At 46.9% G+C, this 20973-nt stretch overlaps 1 protein-coding gene across 1 annotated transcript in view; it reads right to left on the bottom strand.

Moving 5' to 3' along the window:
* RASA3 (RAS p21 protein activator 3) overlaps positions 1–20973 on the bottom strand; it is a 115243-nt gene that overhangs the window by 58349 nt on the left and 35921 nt on the right. The window contains exon 2 of the mRNA XM_053916535.1: positions 19137–19254. Within this exon, the coding sequence (XP_053772510.1) occupies positions 19137–19254 (118 nt within the window). The remainder of the gene's footprint in view (positions 1–19136; positions 19255–20973) is intronic.

Below are 20973 nucleotides of genomic sequence, written 5' to 3'. Positions count from 1 at the left end.
CACCTGTAGGATCTCTGAAATCAGAAAGAATCCCGCAGTCAGCGTCAGAAAGGATTGCTTCAGAGATTAATTAGCATTGCTTTTTCTTAGTGTACATAAACTAATGGTGCACCCCACAACTGACAAATGTCACAGATTCCATAAAACATAGTATTTTTGATGGAATGACTGGCTGTCACTTGAAGGTCACTAGCACAAAGAACTGGAGCTTTGAGGAGCTACAGGGTCATTGTGGGGACGAGGGGGTGAGGCAAAGAAGCCATGACAGGAGTCAGGCATGACAGGAGAGTGCAACCTGTTCAGAAGGGAAGGGGCACAGCGTGGAGGAGAGGACAGTGGCAGGCCAGGAGGGAATCGAACAAGTCTGGGGTCCAGAATGGGCCCACAGCGGGCGCTGCCCGTGCCTGGACCCAAAGAGAGCTGAGCCAGGGAGAGAGGGTCGACGAGGAGGAAAGCGCTGAGAGAGGCAGGAAGCCAACAGGTCTGACACCCAAAAACCAAACCACGTGCTGATCCTTCCAGCAGGAAAGGCGAAGGACCCACAATGGCCGGCACAGGTTTGAGAAAGAAAAGCAAAGGTGGAGGACTCAAGAGTTCCAGGTTTCAAACTTCACTACAATGTAATAGTAATCAAAACAGTGTGGTCTATTCGCAGGGACAGACAGAGAAACCCCTACTTCACACCATACACAAAAGTTTACTCAAAGTGATCACATACCTAGATGTAAGGGCTAAAACTACAACAACTAAAATTACAACTACATAAAAATTAATCTCTGCGAATCATATATCTGAAACAAAAACTTTGCACCCAGAATACATTAAAAAACTTTTACAGCACAATAATAAGACAAGTAATTCTGTTGAAAAACAAGCAAAGGTTTGAACAGATATATCGCCAAAGACAAATGACCCACGAGCACATAAAAAAAAAAGTGTAACGTCATTAGACATCAGGGAAATGCAAATTAATTCGCAACAAACCACGCCACACGCACTAGAGTGATGGTAATAAAAAACGATGACAAATAACAAGTGTTGAGTCGAGTGTGGAGAAAGCGGAGCCCTCGTACACTGCTGGTGGAAATGCAAAATAGTGCAGTCACTTTAGGATCCAGATGCAAAAAAGAAAACAGTTTGGCAGGGTCTTGAAAAGTTGAACACAGAGTGACCACAGGATGCAGCAATCTCCCCTCCTAGGCACATACCCGAGGGGAGTGAAAACGCGTCTACACAAAAGCTGACACTCGGGCGTTCACAGCAGCATTACTCACAACTGCCAAACGGTGGAAACGACCCAGGTGTCCATCAGGTGACACATGGAGAAACAAAATCTGGCAAATTCATACAAAGAGTTCCCATTTGGTGACACGAAAGAGCAAAGGGCTGGTAAATGCTGCGACAGTGAATCTCAGAAGCATGCTCAGTGCAAGAATCCAGATGCAAAAAAAACCCCAAACCCAACACGTTTTGATATTGCATGTGTATGAAATGCCCAGAAGAGGCAGATATGCATACAAAGTAGGTCAGCGAATGCAAGAGGCCGGGGGTGGGAGGGAGGGAACTGCAAAGGGCCCTTCTTGAGTGTTCTGGAATGGATTATGCTGACAATGACACAACTCTGTAAATTTACAAAAATCACTTAATTTCACACTTTTTAAAAACCCCTACCGCCTGAAGAGGGCTCTTCATAGCCCTTTTCCCAGCTTCTCCTCTCCTCACAGCTCACCCTCAGAAAGGGAGGCAAAATGCATTCTACATTCTGTTCTGGGCACTGGACCCTGCCTTCTGGGAGCCGGTGCTCCAGGAGGTGGCCAGCTTCAGCTGGGAACCCTGACATCCCAGGTCTTACTCTGAGCCCCAACAGGTAGCAAATACAGTTGGTTCTTGAACAACACAGGTTTTAAAATTCATGTACAAGTGCAGCCACACAGTTCAAACCCACTCTGTTCCAGGGTCAATTGCATTCAGCCCTCACAATACCCTCACAGGGTGGGGAAACCGAGGCACCAGGAAGTCTAGTTTGTGTATAAGAAGGGACCCCACAAAAATCAGAATTTATTTGTAAGAAATTGTGTATTTATTCTTACATGTTTAAACATCTGTCACCTTCAAAGTACTCTCATTTGATGAAATACACCTATTGAGACGATTTTCCCACTGCTCAAAACAGTTTTTAAACTCGTCAATTTTGATGCCTTTTAGTGCTTCTGCCGTTTTTTGTTACACCTCTTCCACATTGGCAAAATGTTTCCCTTTGAGGACTTTTTTCATCCAGGGAAACTGAAAAAAGTTGCTGGGGGCAACATCAGGTGAATAGGGAGGTTGGGACATGGGGGTCCTCCCATTTTTGGTCAAAGTCACTCATCATGAAACAGGCAAATGCACTGAAAGAGTTTCCAAAAGAAATTCACTGAAGCTGAACACAGCCTCTCACTACCACGCCAGCTGGTGCACTGACACAGATGGGTTCCTAGAACACTCACCTAGCGCAGGAAGTCTGTACTACAAGGGACCCTCCCTCCAGAAGGTAATTCCAGTGTTTTGGGGTCCCTCCTCACAAGCAAGGAAAGAGTGGGCTTTGAATCTCACTGTGGTCAGAAAAATAATGCCCCCCCCAAAGATTACCAGGTCCTCATCTCCAGGGCCTGTAAATATGTTACCTTACGTGGCAAAAGGGACTTTGCAAATGGCATTAAGTTAAGGATCCAGAGTTCGGAAATTATCCCGGGTTATCCGGGTCCCCAGTGGATCACAGGGTCTTCATAAGAGGCAGCAGAGGGGTCAAAGCCAGAGAAGGACAGCTGGTGATAGAAGCAAGGCTGCAGTGATGCAGGCCCTCGAGACAAGGCTGGACAAGGTCAGGGAAGTATTCTGCCCCGGGGCCGCCAGATGGAACCAGTGCTGCTGACACCGGATTGTGGTGATTTTGGACTTCTTACTTCCAGAACTGTGGGCTGGTAAGTCTGTATTGTTTTAGCCACTAAGTTCGTGACACTTTGTTTCAGCGGCCATGGCACCCTCGCACACTAGGCCCAACCCGTACAGAACCAGTTTCTCATGCTAACTGGTGAGCTCCTTCCAATGTAGTCGGAGGAATAAGTGGAAAAAACAAAGCACAGGAGAAAGTAGAGCATGAAGTGAAATGCAATAATGCGCCAAAGAAACTGTACATGTGAAGGTATTTTATTCTCCTGGGACATCACGTGGAAGCTCGCCAGGAAAGGGGATCAGGCGCATCTGGGGGACAGATGCCCTCCCGGCAAAGAGTGGAGCACGGGCAACGCCCAGAGCAGCTCTCCAGACCTCAGCTGTTGTCCCGGGCTGACGGCTGTTGCACCAGGGACACTGGAAGGGAGAGCGGGAGGAAGGAGATAGCCACCCCTCCAAGAGCTATGAGGCCAAGGGGGGGAGACCAGGCAACACTCACCTCTTCCTGCCCAGACCCACACCTTGATGACTATACAACCTTCATTTGTATTTAACTGATTTCATAATTTTTAGAATTTGGCCAGAGACTGGGTGAAGTTTACATAGAAAGCCATTTCTCTGTAATGAAGATATAATCTTTACAGGGAGGTTTAAAATGCCTAAATTGTTTTGGGCATTTCAGAGAAGTATGCATCTAAAACCAAGAGCTACCCTTTTCTCTTTTGATGCAAGCAGAATGCCTACAAGCAACAGGTCCACAATTTAACAAATGTTCATTCGAAAATCCCATTAAGCATATTCTCCCCATTGGACTTTTTGCTCTGATGAGCCTTCCTGTGACTCGTCATCTGCATTTGTGAGGCCCTGTCTGATGCCAACAGACCCCCCCAGGGGAGGGATGCGCTGGGTTAGCCTCCAGCTCCACGGCCCACTACTTGTGTGAGATGCTGACTCTCTCAGCTCCCAGCTATTCGACTTGTGACTGAGAGCCCACAACAGCACCAGGGTCAACGGCATAAACTACAGGAGACCCTCTGACACACTGGAGGAAAGAAACTCCGAAAAGTCGGTAGGTAGGTCAGTGTGAGTGTGTGCATATGCATATGGGTGGGCATGTGCACGTGGACTGTGCGTGCAAGTGCCCTTGAAGGTGTGGGTGTGCATGTATATGGGTGTGTGCGAGTGTGAAGGTATATGTGGGAATGCATGTGCACATGCATGGGTGTGCCTATGACAGTGTGCACCTGCGTGTACACAAATACTCAAACACACACACGTGCAGACGCTCCTCAGGGTATAGTTTTTGCTAACAAGGTGCAATGCCCACCTGCCTGTCCCCAAGTCTAAAATCACAGTGTGCTGGAAGATGAATTAAATTTTAAAGTAGCACAGAGCTTCAGAATACACATTCTCCCTTTCCCTTATTCAGGCCCATGAACCCTTCCCGGCACATCACTCTGGGGGCAGTTAGATGCTCTATGGCCTCATTTCCTTCTCCGCAGGAAAAAACCACCATTCACCTGTAGGTCTGGAAAAGGAAATAAGAGGCCGGCGGCTTTCCAACTGGAACAGGGAGGCAAATCAACAGTGTCTCCTTGGAGACCCAAGACAGAAGCCGGTGGTCCTGTGAGGGCTGAGGCAGTAAAGGACCCAGGGGGACTAACCCAGAGGGATGAGAGGCGTGTGGGTGCCTGAGATATAGAAGGACCAGAGCAGAGTGAGATGAGGTAACAGCCAGGAAAGCGACAAAGAGTAGGAGTCATTCTAGCAAGGCAGAGTGGCCTCCACGTGGTAGCATAAGGACGACCTTCACCATTAGAGGTGCTGTTAAAAATATCTAAGAGGTCCCGGCTGGTGTGGCTCAGTCTGCAAACCAAAGGGTTGCCGGTTCGATTCCCAGTCAGGGCACATGCCTGGGTTGCAGGCCAGGTCCCCAGTTGGGAGCCTGCGAGAGACAACCACCCATTGATGTTTCTCTTCTTTTCTTTATACCTCCTTCCCTCAATCTCTAAAAATAAATAAATCAAATCTTTTTTAAAAACCTAGGAGGGGCAGAACTCTGAACTGTCACAGAGAAATCGGAACTGCTTCCCAAGGCCTTACAGAGAAGTGACCCACTCACACTTTTCTGTTTTTCCAGTGGCAAGTATTTCTACGGAACGCCACAGAAACGGGCAGCCACATGTGAGTGCTGTCTCCACTCTTCCCTCACCAACACCCCACCCCCACGGTCTGGGACCCCGTGTCTTTATGTGGGACTCTGACTGTCTCATGTCCACGTGGAACTGTTTTCACTCTGAGATTCAAAATACCACAGACTGTCCAGGCTCAGGAAGACAACGTCTCACATGTGAAAGGTGTAGCAGCGGCTCAGACGGGAGGTGGCCACCAACCTCGAAGGTCTTGGGGGCATTTGTTGTGGAGCTCCATCTTCAGAACCCTCTCCTTATCGACTACACCTTCCCCCCAGATTTGCCGTATACATCCCAGGAAGACGTTATGTTTCACAGTAAGTTGATAATTAGACTTATGTGTGAATTTTTACAATTTCTGATTTTTTACTTCTTATGATCTGAATATTGTTTGCTTTCAAAAGGACACATTTGCCCTGGCCAGCTAGTTCAGCTGGTTAGAACGTCACTCCGACACGCCAACGTTGCGGGTTTGATCTGTAGTCAGGGCACATACAAAAAGCAACCAATGAACGCATAAATAAGTGGAACCATATGATCTCTCTTGCTCCTCTTCTCTCTAAAATCAATTTTTAAAAATTAGAAGAAAACACACACTCATGGAAAAGCATACTTCCTTTCATTTTAACTAAAAACAAGAAATTGTTTTTTCTGTTTAAGAAAGACAATCTAGCCCTGACCAGTGTGGCTCAGTTGGTTGGGTGACATCCCACAAGGGGAAAGGTTGCCGGATCGACATTTCTCTCGCACACTGATGTCTTTCTCCCTCCCCGTCCCTCTCTAAAAATAAATAAATAAATAAATCTTGTTTTTAAAGGAATGATAGTAATTGAGGATATTACATTATGAAGTCGATCGGACCCACCGGGATGGCTACAATCAAAAACACATAATAACAAGTGTTGGAAGAGGATGTGGGGAAATTTGAACCCTCATATACTGTTTGGAGGAATGTAAAATTGTGCAGCCTCTTTGGAAATCAATGGCAGTTCCTCAAAATGGTAAACATGGAGTAACCACATGACCTAACAACCCCGCTCCTGGGTATATACCCCAGAAATGAAAACACAGATGCACACAAAACTCATATGCAAGTGAATGGCGTAGTTCCCAATCGCCCAAAGTGGAAGCAACCCAAGTGTCCATCGGCATACGAATGGATAAACAAACTGTGGTCCAGCTGTACAATGAACTATCGGCCACAGAACAAAATGAACCACTGACACGCGCTGCGACATGATGAGCCTGGAATACGTCGTGTTAAGCGAAAACCGTCAGATCCAAAGGGCCACATGGTGTACGATTCCACTTACATGAAATGCCCAGAATAGGCAAATCTGTAGACAGAAAGTAGATTGGTGGTTGCCAGGGGCTGGGTAGCAGGGTGTTGGCAGGAAATGGGGACAGTTAAAGGGAAGGATTTCTTTTTAGGGAGACGAAAATGTTCTAAAATTGATGGTGGTGATGGCTGCACAACTCTAAATATACTGAAAACCATAGAACTGTCTATTTTAAATTGGTAAATTATATGGTATGTGAATTGTATCTCAATAAAGCTATTTTTAAAAAACCAAAATTTAAAAAATACATTAAGACGTCAGAAAGCAAAAAACATAATTACCATTCTATGGTCTTTCCTCTTAGAGCTCTTTTTCCTCTAAAGATATATGGCTATGTAGAATAGAAATAGACAGGGACAGAGGCACATATTTTAAAAATAAAAGTGGGATTACATTGTATATCCTGATATGTAGTCAGCTTTTTCCTTTCACATCATGCCACAGACAGCTTTTCAAATAGGAATATAAAACGTTAGTGGCCAAACAGCACCTGAGGTCTGAATGACCACCGCTGCTCGATTCCCCGACTCCAACACCGACAGACAGCTGGGTCCTCGCCAACTCTTTACGATTAGGAGCAGCACAGAACGAGACTCTAGGGTAGGGGGTCTTTGCACAGCTGTCCGACTGCTCTCTTAGGATAAATTCTGCTCGGGGGGGAAAGGTCTTCACTGTCCTAAGGCTCTGGTGCATAATGTCACATGACACCCCTGAGAGGGGGAACGAATATACCCCAACCTGCTGACACTGAGCCTTACCAATATTTTCAAACTTTGCTAAACTGATGACAAAAATATCTACCATATGTGTATGAGCACTTTCTGTCTCATTTTCTGTTAAAATGCCTTTGGCCCATTTTCTTTTGTTGTTGTTGTTTTTTCAATTATATTTTATTGATTATACTAGTACAGTTGTCCTGATTTCTTCCCTTTGCCTGCCTCCACGCAGCACCCCCCAGTCCCTCAGGCAGTCCCCCCACCCTTGTTCATGTCCATGGGTCATGCATATAAGTTCTTTGGCTTCTCCATTTCCTACACTGTACCTTACATCCCCCTGGCTGCTCTGTAATTACCCATTTGTATTTCTTAATCCCCTCACCTCTTCACCTATTCCCCCAAACCCCCCTCCCATCTGGCAACCATCAAAATGTTCTCTGTATCCATGATTCTGTCTCTGTTCTTCTTATTTGCTTAGTTGGCTTTTTTAGATATGTATGTATTTTTTTAGATAGGTATGTATTTTTGCCATTTTATTGTTCATAGTTTTGATCTTTTTCTTAAATAAATCCCTTTAACATTTCATATAGTATTGGTTTGGTAATATGAACTCCTTTAGTTTTTGCTTGCCTGAGAAGCTCTTTCTCTGCCCTTCAATTCTAACTGACAGCTTTAGACACCTTTCCCAGGTAGAGCAATCTTGGCTGTAGGTCCTTGCTTTTCATGACTTTGAATATTTCTTGCCAATCCCTTCTAGTCTGCAAAGTTTCTTTTGAGAAATCAGCTGACAGTCTTATGGGTAATCCCCTGTAGGTAAGTAACTTCTTTTTGCTTTTTGCTTTGAAGATTCTCTCTTCATATTTGCCCTTTGGTATTTTAATTATGATGTGTCTTAGAGTGGGCCTCTTTACATCCATTGTGTTTGGGACTCTCTGTACTTCCTGGACTTGCAAGTCTATTTCATTCACCAAATTAAGGAAGTTTTCTTTCATTATTTTTTCAAATAGATTTCCATTTTCTTGCTCTTTGTCTTCTCCTTCTGGCAGCCCTATGAGGCAAATGTTGGAATGCTTGAAGTTGTCCCAGTGGCTGCCTATACTATTATCATTTTGGGGGGATTCCTTTTCCTCATTGTTGTTCTGATTGGTTGTTTTTGTTTTTGCTTCCTTAGTCATTGATTTCAACATTGTTCCAAGTCATTGATTTGATTCTCAGCTTCAACCACTCTACTATTGTTCCCCTGTAAATTGTTCTTTATTTCAATTTGTGTATCCTTCATTTCTGACTAGATCATTTTTATGCTGTTGAGGTCCTCACTAAGTTCCTTGAGCATTCTTATAACCATTGTTTTGAAATCTGCATCTGATATTTTGCTTATCTCCATTTTGTTTAGTTCATTTTTTGGAATTATAATCTGTTCTTTCATTTGGGCCATGTTTCTTTGTCTCCTCATTTTGGCAGCCTCCCTGTGTTTGTTTCTATGTATTAGGTAGAGCGGTTATGACTCCCTGTCTTGGTAGTGTGGCCTAATGTCATCGGTGTCCTGTAGAGTCCAGTGGCATAGCTTTCCCTATCACCCAAGCTCAGTACTCGAGGTGCACCCTTTGTGTGGGCTGAGTACACCCTCCTCTTGTAGTTGAGCCTTGGTTGCTCCCATTTTCTATTAAATACTCATCTTTTCATATTATTTCCATGCTCAGGATACTAGTCCACTGAGAACTTGTAAATTTGTTGCAAATTAAAAGAAAAATAGCTAAAGCAGAACACATAAGGAATATTTTTTAAACTAGACACACCACAAATTTGTTATCAATATCTGTCATCAATGGGCAAGGACAGGCATGTGATCGGCCATTCCTGAAGTACGTTCCCCTAGAAGAATGGGGAGGTCCCTGCACTCGGGAGCTGACGCTGCCCACAGCAGAAAGGCCACTTCAGCCCCGATCGTGGCATCTCTCAGGACATCTTAGCCCTCCCAGCTTCAAGTAGGACCTGCGAGGGGTTGTAAGTGGGGCAGGCCCCACAGTCAGTCTCCCCTCCCTCTAGCCTCGTGGACAGAGGAGAGAGGTGGGATAAAGGCCCAACCCCAAGTGCCAACCCCCACAACCAACGTGGTTGTCTGGATGGCCCACCCCTCCTTCTTGGTGAACAAGAAGGTTTGCTGGTGTCTGTTCATGGGCAGCAGGGTTGGAAGTTTATTCCAAAAGAAAAAGGAAACCATCAGGTGACTGGGAGCAGGGTGAGTTCTCCCACGCCCACCTTCTCCATGTGCCTGGCAAGACAATATATTCCTTCCGGAGGAGTCACAGGGGCCACACAGCCTTGAGCTTCCCCTTCCCCTTCCCATTAGAGGCTTAACCTGGGGTAGCTCTCCCCACAGGCCTGGCTTTGTCACCAGCCCAAGGTCAGCACAGTCAGATTCATGATTAATGTCCCTGCACAGTGGGCTCCCACTTACAGCCTTCGGGCTCCAGAACCCTCTTTCCAAATAAAGAAAAAATGCCGCCCAAAGGACTTGGCTTGCCTTAAATACGCTATCTGACAGAAGGAAATTAATGCGTACAGCAGCATCTGCCTCCGAGGCCGGCCAGAGTGACAGATCTTTCCCTCAGTAATTACAGAGAGAAGTTCAAATGAAGTTTCACAGAATCGAGCAAACTCTCCTAAGGAAAAAAGGAAAAAACCTCCCCCGGAACACCAAGTTGATCTTTAAGGAGCACTCTGACAAGGGAAAACCACTGGCATCCCTCCCCCTCCCCCCACAGCCCAGATGTGCAGCTGAGAGAGGTGGAGACAGGGCCCCATCTGGGACCCACAGAGAAAACTCCGACTTCTCCATGAGTCATTTCCCAGCATCTGGGAGGCTGGCACGCCCCATCCCACACCAAGGCTGCTGCAACAACAATGTTTGCTCATGAGAAAACAGCCCTGAGCCTGGTTTTCCCCAGTTTTATGCTATTTCGCAAATGCCTGCATCCATTTCCCAACATCTGGGGTCAGGCAGGAGGGGTACGGGAGCTGCTGAGCTGCTCCACATTTGGGGTTGATGGAAAGGCTGCGTGTTGAAGAATAGGGACCCCACACGGAGTCTCTCTTTGTGCGAGGGCTATTCCTAAGACGGTCTTTGTGCCTCAAAGTCTGAACTATGGATACACCACAGAGAAGGCCACTGTCGAGGGCTGAGTGTCCGGAAGCACTGGATCGTGGCTCCCAGTGGAGAGCCAGGGCTCATTTCCCAGCCCAGCGTGAACTGGAAGCCAAGCAAGCAGTCAGTTTTCCAAAAAGGGCACCAGCCTATCTCTGAACAGCTCTGTGCTCGGCTAATAAAATATGCATGTGGTTAAATCATTAACTAACAGCTGGATTAGAATGTCACTAACCCAAATGCTGTATTCAAAGGTCCACAGCAGAAGAACTGGGCATGGAAAGGAAGTCAGGCAGCCTGCACCCCACACGGACTGCTGGTGCTTGAAGGGTCCACGTCCCCCACCTCTGCAGCTGGCGGGGCTGCGCCCGAAGTGGGAAGGCACGCCGATTGACTGTTCTAGAAAGGAGCCTCCAGCTGCCACAGTTACCCCACAAGCACTCAGGGGCAGGAGGAGAACCTTTTTGCTTTCTGCTAAGTCCATCTCTCACTTCCTTTAAATAGTGATTTTAAAACTCCTTTAAAACCGCTGTGCAGCACAGTCCTCGGTATCTGTGACCTTTCATTCTAAAAGGGTTTTTTCCCCTCTCGAGGTTTCCAATAAGATATTGCATCTTACTGAGAGGCAAGATGCTCAGACTCTCATACGGGACTCTAACCCTCACTGCAAGGTCACAGAAGCCTCCACAGAGAGGGGCAACTCCAGGGAGAGAAAGCCACTCTGCCACCGCAAAGGACAGGATGAAGAAATGCATGACCTGTTGCCCAGTATCTCGCAGATCTGACGTGGGGACTGGGGGGATGTAGTTAACCCTCCCCCAGGAAGGAGCGAATTTAAAGTCAGAGCACAGCTTTTGTAAAAACGCTGAAACAGAAGTGCCCTGGCAGACCAGCCCGCGCATTTTTTGTCACCTGGACCAATCATAGCGTGCACTTCAGGGACTCAGCGCGCTTGCAGTCAAGTACTGAAGGATCCATGGTGGCTGCTGCCAGGTAACAGGGACACCGAGGACCGCTGGGGGACCCGCCCTTGCAGGCAGGGCCAGAGCAGTGGGAAGTCAACACTGGCAGGCACCAGAATGGGACTGTGAAACACACTCAGGAAGCTGCTTACACTCTTCCCGATGGGCCAGGACCTAACTGGACATCTGTGCATCGGAACCAGAGCCCGAGAGCCACCCCCTCGGCGGGCAACCTGCAGCCTATATTTCCTGGCCTGACCCAGCTCCAAGGTGTAGCCACGTGGCCGGGGCAAGTTACCTCACCTCTCCAAGACTCAGTTTCCCCGTCTGCAAAACTCCTACTCACAGGGATAAGGTGGGGCCCACCGGACACTGTACAAGGTTCCCACCACTACACAAAGCTCCCAAAATGCCAAAATCTACTGCTCACACCAACTTCTTTCCCCTCGCTCCCCAGGTCTCCCTCATAGAAATCGCATGTTCTTATCAATATAGTCAGACCCATCCTTATCAAGGCCTGGCCATGCTTTTTAAAGTGACTGAAACAACGATTCTTTGAGAAGCCTGAATCACACACTGGCCAGTTGTGATAGCAGAAACGTTTCAAACTCCCACAGAAAGGCCCTGAGAGAGGACAGTGTCAGGGAGAAGCCAGGGGATGAGAGGGGAGGGCAGCCCGAGGGGGAAGTTGTTAGGGCCTCCTACAAAAGGTTCTCACTTGCCCCGCGGAAGCCCACTAACTGCAGCATTCTGCCAGGCCAGGAACTGCCCAGCCTACAGCTCCCGAAAGGAGAAAGGAAGGGAGCTACCCTAACCCTCCTCTCAGAGGGAGAACAGGACAGGAGGGTGTGCGGGCAGACATGGCTCCTTCCCCACGCAAGTGCCTCCAGCTGTGAGCAGACCCACAGTCTCTCCCCACAGGTGCCGGCCACACCTGCACCACACAGCTACTAAGCCCCGACTGCGCCCAGGCCAGGGCCTCGGTGTGCAGTAAGCACTCAGTGCTTCCACGAGAAAAGGAAACCAGCGCCCGCTCTCCGCTAAGCTTTCCCGTGAAGTTCTGAGAGAATCTGCGCATTCTGACATGGGACGGGCTCCTGTGTCTCAGGAAAAACTGAGGGAGAAACTGAAGCTGGATGTCAGGAAGAGGGTGCTCGGAGCAAGGCTGGCTGGACCTGGACCCAGTGAGCCCCTCGAGGCTGTCATAAACCCAAGGGACCCACCGTCCACCCCACGGCGGTCCTGGGACTCCCAGGGCCAACTCCGCCAAGTGCCAATGTGAGGAGTCCTCAAGGCCACAGCCAGGACCTTGATGTTGGTGGTCATCACACACCTCTTGAGCTGGGGAGAAAGTCCTCACTTAGAACACTGCAAATCTAAGCCATCCCTAGTTGTGAAAATAACACAGACGGCTTCTTCAACACAGAATCGCCCCGGATGCAAATACCCCTCCTCCAAAGCCTGAGAGTAAAGAAACAGGAGGGAGAGGACGACAGGTGGTAGAGATGTTCTTACCCCCTGCACCCGGCTCTGCCCCTCGCTCCTATACTACAGCGCGGATGGCAGGCAGTCCAGGGTGAAACACCGTAACTCTGTGAGAGCGAGGCCAACCAGCCCTGTGTCAGAAACACAGAGGATGAAAATAAAGGCTGGGACAGAAAGCACACAAGGTCTTCAGAAAACCTGATTTACATAAAGCTACCCAGAAAATTCTTTTCACAAGACTCACCCATAAAAACAACATCACAAATAAGACTGGGTGACTGAAACACAGGCCTTTCCGGGAAAACTCAGGGAGGACCTACTCCATTGTCAGTGGACTGGAATCCTCATTCTTTCAGTCACGTAAAAACACTTGAAAGGACGTATGTCCACACCTGGAGCACCCCAGGACTGTGGAAGGAGGATCCCTGCCCGGAGCACCCCAGAACCAGAGCGGTGGATTGCACAACCTGGAGCCCCCCTGTTGTGGGGGCAAGTTTCTCCACGTGGGGCACCCCAGGACTGAGGGATGATGGGGCCATCCATTCCAGTTGCCACGCAACATCCAGGCTACAGGCCAGCATTTATGTCAAATAAGAGGTTTTTTGAAAGCTTTAATTTGAGAAAATAGAAAGTAAATGTTAAAGAGAAAATGTCACCTGTATCATCTCTTGATTTCAAAGTCAGTGTTTTCCAATTAACAACATCGTTATTTAAAATGTCTCGGAAAATGAAGTCTGTCTCCCAAACCACAGACTTCCTCCTGGCCTTTCAAATTCTAACCCCAAATAGCTTCTCCCCTCCTAAAAAGTGTGGGGCTGCTGAAGTCTTTCTTGGTTTAGTCATATCTAACAGAGAAAGCACTGGTTTCTGAGCAACTTGCATCTTTTAGTGGAAGCAGAGAGACACTCGCATGTCACTGGCCCACACGGTCCTTCTAAACCAGAGGTGTACACCCACCTGCTAGTGAACAGTCTCTCTCCCGGCTGAGCGAGAATGACAGGATTTGAGAGTCTGTAGTTACGCCCTTGTCAATAAATGAGGCAATGAGTTAGCTCCTCCTCAGTTTGCCAGAGATAACAGTCATTTTACTGTCTAATTTCTAATTTATGTAAAAAAAAACCATACAAACAAAAGAACAGAAATATTCCCCGTAATCCCAACACACTGAGAAAATAACCACATGGGCAATTGTGTTCATATGTTCCAGAACGAAAAGGAATCTTACAATGAACACAGCCTTGTAACCTGCCTTTACCACTCAGCGGACACAGCCCAACTCTGAGAAAGGGAAGCCCCCTTCCAACCAGAACCTGAGGAGCTGCAGGCTCTGCCTTTGGGGAAAGACAAGAAGGGGTGGAGAGTGCCGTCCGTGACGCGGTGGACCAGGCCAGGACAATGTGGTAGGCCCTTCCCTTCCAGATGACAACACAATACAAACAGGTGAGCGGAAGCAGGAGGGAAGGGGCTCCTGGGATAGGGCTTCCAGGTTCAGCACAGTCTCAGTCAGAGCTGCCACTGGGGAAGGTGAGGATCAGATCGGGAATCTTGGGACAGCACCTCACTGAGCGCCAGGAGCTGGGTTGTTTCTTTTTTTCAATATTTTATGGGGATTTCCTGGGGGAAGGTGGGCAGTATCATCCTCACAAGAATCACTTACATAGGTAAAAGGAAACGAAAACACTGATACTTTCTGGAATATTCTTGCAAATGACTACACTAACCCAGCACTTAAGAGCTCTTGCTTTTAACTCTTTTCTCCATATAACATCAACTCTCCCTACTAGATAAAGCAGTGGTTTGTCCTGACGTGGCCCCCCCTTGCCTGTTTCCGAAGCAGCAGGCAGCCCCTCCCGGGGCAGTCCTGTGACGGACGCACTGCACAGTCAAGGCGGGCAGCTGGCCCCGGCCCAGCCCTGCCCACCCAATTCCGTAGGAACCTTTTAGCTTAAACAAACAGTTAACAAATAATGAGTTGCCACTTAACAGACTTAAAAATAGCTCATGCTCCACATCAGGAAGATATTTTTCCTAGTAGGACAGAAACGTTGCCCCACATCAGTTCCCTGGAGAAGAGACAAGCCAGGGAGGAAGAAAGGGCTTGTTCTCCCGGTGTGTCGGAGCCTATGAGCTCTGACCAATAAATCTGCAACAGATGCTCTCTCTCAATGTCCGCTCTTCCACGTCAAAAATAAAGAGAAAGGTAAGAAAGGAACAAATGAGGGCACTTTCACTAAGATGTCTGTTCAGTAATCGGGAGTGACGCTGTAGACACCGGTCAGTTACTGCTGGTGGACATGCAGTGTGGTCAGGGCCCGGTCCGGTCTCCAGGGGCAACCTTCTGCCAGAGAAAAGGAGGGGAAGAAACATGTTTTCTCTCTTCTCACACGTTCTGTCTGCACTTAATGCTGAGTCAGAAGACAGGCAATGCTGGGCTGCAGCAGCTGAGCTCAAGGCTGACCCCTGCCCCCAGAGGCCGTGGGAGGGCTCCTGCTGGACCGCTACATCCCTTGTTCGGACAGCAAGCAAGGCCCTGACGGCTCTGACCAGCCACCTACCAGGAAGCCAAACGCTTAGGCTCTTTTGAGTTCAGAAATCACATGTACATTTTTTTCTACCGTGGCTTTGCCAAGTGCATGATCAAATCTCAAAGGTGATGCTGAGCCTGGAGGAGGCATGCTGGGGAGATGCAAGACAGAAGCACAGTCACTTCCTGGAAGGCAACAACCAAACTCCAGGGCGGGGCGTGCTCACAACTGCCTGCACTGGGGCCTGGTCCTCACCGCAGTGCCCCACCTTGCCCCTCAGGTCTGTCCACTTTCTCCCACGCTCGCAGCTGCCATCTGAGTCTGGGCCTTTGTCCTCCCAGACTCCCATGGAGGCCCCCAGACTGGTCTGCCCCTGGACTCTGCCCCTCTAATCAAGGCCACTCGAGAACGTAAATTGAATCTTTCTGCAATCTTCACATATGGCCTCTCCACCACTCTCTCTGCTCTCACTTCTAGAATTCCTATGAGACATGTTTGGACATCATTCTATCCCTAGGTCTCCTCTAAACCTCTCATACTTGCCATTTCTTTGTGTCTCATGTGTATTTCAAACTTACCTTCTAATGTATCAATATTCCCTTCAGCTATTTCTAGTCAGCTATTTTAATTTGTCCATTGAGCTTTCCATTGAAATTCTTTTCTTCACTTCTGGAAATTCTATTTTGTTCTTTTTCAAATTGGTTCAATGATTCTTTATTGTCTCTTTTCCTGTTCATGTATTTAATTTTACCTATTACTTTATATTCATCAAACTTTGTTGACATTTCTAACAAACTCTGCAGGTCTGATTCTACTGTCTGTTGTTTCTCTTGGCAAAGGCCTCCAATGTCTTTATATCCTGTGTTCCGTGTGTATCTCCTCCTGTGAGTTCATCCAAGCTCATGTTCCTTGGAACTTTATGTAGGAGGATTCTTTGGGACTTGGATTGAAAAATATGATTGCATCTGCTTTTGACTGGCATAGCGGACACTACAAACTACTGATCCAGGACTACATTAACGTATATAGGAACAGACTGAGGTTTTCTGACCACAGATGTTTTGTGGATTCAAGCTGTAAACTCACAAGAGAGACAGTTTTTGGTTTCAACCATTCAGCACCAAGTGGTGCCAGCAATTTTCCTTACTAACTTCTTTTATAAAATGGTTTTGTCTCTTCCCTTACACTATATAGTAGAGCTTGGGGGTTACCAGCTTGCAAAGCCCAGCAGTGGGAATAGGGTTTTTGCCTCAATACTAAATGGCCACATAGACCCTAATTTTTTAAATAATAGACTTATTTTGTACAGGTTTGTCTCTTTCTTTGCTATCAGTTTTAACTTTCTGCTTACAGTACCCCTCTCCTTACCTGGCATGTTAGATAAGCATGCGATAAATATTCATTCAGCTAATGAATAAATTAATAAACAAAAATAATTACGTTTATTAAAACTCTCTGTAAGTAAAGTGCGGATAGTCTGTGAAGGGGTTACAAGCTCTGATGAGCTGGGAGCATCACCTCAGCACACCCGCTGGAGTTAGCCGGCTGCTTACGGTAGCGTGCGAGGGGCTACCACCTGATTCCGGCTCTAACCCAGCTGGTTTCCCAGAAAGGACAGTATGACTACATCATTGTTTTTATTTAGCTCTTCCACTCCCTTTCCTGCCTCACAAATGTGTCTTCTAGTACCACCAAAATCAGAAACCATGATTTCTACTTCTAAATTTGTCTGAAATATTTTGAAGACAGTGGTCCCTCTTCTTCAGCCTCACCTAAAGAGAGGCTGGGAACAACAATCAATCAATCAATCAATGCATGCATAAATAAATAAACAAACATATAAGAATAAATACCAGAAACAAACAAACAAACAGGGGTTCCCAAATACATTCCCTTTCCAGAGATCCTCATTCGGTGGGTCTGGGGAGAGCCCCGCTTTATAGAGACTGACAGTAACCCTCCAAACCTCTGGGTTTATGAACCATGGGCCTCCAACATCGACTACACACAGAAGGGTTTTTCTCACATTCGGCTAACGGAAACGAGCCTTGAAAGTTACAGTAACATCATCGCCCCCAGTATCATCTCGTCATCAATGCAAAGCCAGACTTGACTCCTGACAACCTCCTCAGACTTTTCATTTTTCTTCAGAAGTTATTTCAGAGACTCTGGAGTGTGCATTAAAATACCGCAGCAGCTGTGAGAGCTCAGCCTCAGGAGGAGCCTCGCCAGGGTTGGCGGCAGCGGTGCAGATGGACAGCGAAATGTGTCTACGTTTCAGGGGCAGGAGATCCTTAGCAGTTTTCTAAAAATTAAATTCATTAAGTCATTGGAACGTGCTGTTTTTTCCCACTTAGAAGTAGCAACATGCAAAGATACAACTCATCTGCCAAAAACCTTCTCAAACTCAAAATAGCTGTTTGGATGGACCCACACAACCCATAATTCTAAACCCGAAGGTGGAGTCCCTGGCTGCACAGGAATTCTTTTTCACTCCATGAACCACTTCATATAAACAGCAGGCTCAGGGCCCATTACCGGCTTTGGTGTGCTTCCCCAGACTGCAAACCACTAACCCCCACCCCACCTGCTGCCACGTATGTAAAAAGAGGTTCTGCAGCCTCACCGTTCACATTTCTGGTTTCTCTCTTCCCATCCCCTGTGACTTTTTTCCGGATGCCACCACTTCCTATCCCCTGGGGTGTGGCCCAGGGCCAACTGTAGCAGCATCTCCCAGAAACTTGTTAGATATGCAAATTACAGCCCCACCCCAAACATCCTGGGGCAGACATCTGTTTTAACCAGCCCTCCAAGGGATTCTTAGGCAAGCTAAAGTTGAGAAGCACTGATGTATTTATTGTACAGCAAACATCTCAATCTTAAGACCTATTAAGTGCTGCTCTTTCTTACCTGACCAATGACTTCCCCAAATCCTATCAATAAATGTTTTCTAGGTCTCCCACCTCAGTGAATAGTTATTTCCAGGGCCATCTTGGGCATGCCTGTCTAGATAAATTTAAAGGAAGGCAGGGGGAAAAAAATCTTTCCAAATATGTATCTACTGAAAACCTGTGGTTTTTCCCTATTTTTTTTTATTTATTGATTCGAGAGACAGAGGAAGAGCAGAGAAGGGGAAATGTCAATTTGTTGCTCCACTTATTTATGTACTCACTGGTTGATTCTTGCATGTGCTCTGACCGGGGATCGAACCTGCAATCTTGACATATGGCGATGATGCTCTAACCAATTGAGCTAGCTAGCCAGGGCCTAGAAATTTGATTTGTACTCTTTTCTTGCTGTATACACTTTCTAGTTCATCTCTAATAAGCAATTATCTCACCCTGGCTGGTGTGGCTCAGTGGATTGAGCGCTGGCCTGTGAACCAAAGGGTGGCCAGTTCAATTCCCGGACAGGGCATATGCCTGGGTTGCGGGCCGGGTTGGCCCCCAGTTGGGGGTGCGCGAGAGGCAACCACCAGATGTTTCTCTCCTCTCTTTCTCCTTCCCTTCCCCTCTCTCTAAAAATAAATAAATAAAATATTTTTTTAAAAAAGAAAGAAATTATCTCAGAGGGAAATACACAGTTACATATGTGCTCTTTGCTCCCTTATGATGTTCAGTCCCGGGCATGACAAGCGTTTGGAGAGTATCAGTTCACTACCAAGGATGGACGCTCAGGCTAACACTGCCCCGTACGCCAGGGCCCACTTGAACATTTGCTAATCCCCACGCAAACTAAACTAAACAACACAGAAGATGGCAAGGTGTCATATGTGTTTAGGATATTCTTCCATACAGAAGAAAACTTATCAGCATCAAAGAAAGCAAGAGCAGACTCTACCAGAGTGACTTCTCCACAATTTTGGTCCTGAAAACTTCCTCTTGGTCCAGGTTCACGGTGCAATAGCAATCTCGCATCTTGTTTGGCCCCGGGTAAGTGGGAAGATTTTTGGCTTCACCTAAAAAGCAAGTGTAAATATATCATCAACATAGCATAGAGTTATTTAGTCCTCTTGCTAAGCACAGACACATTTGCAAATAATGGATTTATTTCATAGCAATGCACCCTCGCTTTGTATATTCATTAGTCTTTATAAGGTCTTAGTGTTCTTGCTACAAGTCAAAATATTGATGAAAATACCATGTGCACTGTTAAAAATGCTGAGTAACACACATTAACCTCTAAAACTGTCAGAAGTAGGAATCCCATCAGCCTAGGAATTAAGATTTATTTGTTTTGTTTTACTCACATCAGTCCCTTTAATTTCATGTTTAAATTATGGTAAGATATATATAAATTAAAATTAATCACCTTAAATGTACAGTGCAGTAGTGTTAAGTATATTCATACTGTTAGGCAACCAATCTCTAGAACTTTTTCATCTTGCAAAACAAAACTCTGCACCCACTAAACAACAGCTCCCCATTTCCTCCTTCCCCCACCCAGGCCACCACCCTCCTACTTTCTGTTTCTCTGCCTTTAACTGCTCTAGAACCCTCACACAGTGTCCCCTGCAGCCTCTGACTTCCATTAATGTCCTCAAGGTTCACCCAGCTACACAGCATCGTCGGAATCTCCTTCCTCTCCACAGCTAAATGATACTCCCTCGTGTGTACGTACTGCATTAACCATTCGACCCCCAGGCCCCTTTTGTATTTTGAGATTAATGTGACAAAATTAGGTCACAGTTGGGGCAATAATTAAGGAGAATTCTTTTTTACTGATGACAGTAAACTATGAACTACAGCTGTTTAACACAGAGTGATTAGCCAGTAAGGCAAATGTGACAAAAGAGCTGCTCTAGGTTGAGTGTCTCCCTCCCACAAGCCCCTTCCTCCACGCAGAAGCCCTAGGAGCACAGAAGCACATTTGGAGAAAAGGGAGGAACTTTCTAGAAAGCCACCTTGCCCAGCTAGCCCTGCAGAAAATGCCCATGATGTCACGACTCCCTATTTGACCCTGGGTCTGTCTGGAGATCATTATCAACACCGCAATGGCTGGCTTCCTCTGCTAGAAGCTTGGAGCAAGCATGAGGGCTTGTCCAAACACCTCTGTTGACTTGTGAACTGAGAGTGAGCAGGAATGAATGAGAGGTGGCGTTCAACCTGGACAACTGATGCCCAGGTGAAGTCCACTACATGGAAGAAATGCCTCGGACACGCTATCTCCTCCGAGACTATCCCTTATCACCAAATTGCTGCGGTTCTAAAGATGTCTGGGCCTGGGCGTCCACAGGCACCAGACCCAGAGCTAGAATGAAAGAATAGGTCTGAGCACCTAGTACCAGGCCAATAACAGCCCAGGTATTTGCTGATAATACCTGTTAATACCACTCAGGGCCAATCCACCTCACTCTTGTTAAAACTGAAAAGAAAGGAAGGGAGGGAGGGAGGCAGCGAGGAAGGAATCAAACAAAACTAGAGAAGTTCCTCCAAACCCCATCTTCCCAGCTCAGTGCTGAGCACTCAGCATCGACCCACGCCGTGCGGCCACACCTTCTTTTGCACGACCCCAACGAAAACATGCACTACACCTCCCGTGGGGAAATCAGCTCACGTGAAAAGATGTCCCTCTGAAGGCTGGCATGCCAGAACTTCCAAAGGGCAGAGGGAAACTTGGTTTGTTTGAAGCTTTTCTTTTTCAACTTTTCATTCATGTTATTACTTGAGACCAAGCA

The sequence above is a fragment of the Desmodus rotundus genome, chromosome 13 (genome assembly GCF_022682495.2).
Source record: "Desmodus rotundus isolate HL8 chromosome 13, HLdesRot8A.1, whole genome shotgun sequence".
NCBI classification, from domain to species: Eukaryota; Metazoa; Chordata; class Mammalia; order Chiroptera; family Phyllostomidae; genus Desmodus; species Desmodus rotundus.
The sequence above is the reverse complement of the archived record's forward strand: the minus strand, read 5'-3'. Positions and strand labels throughout refer to the sequence as shown.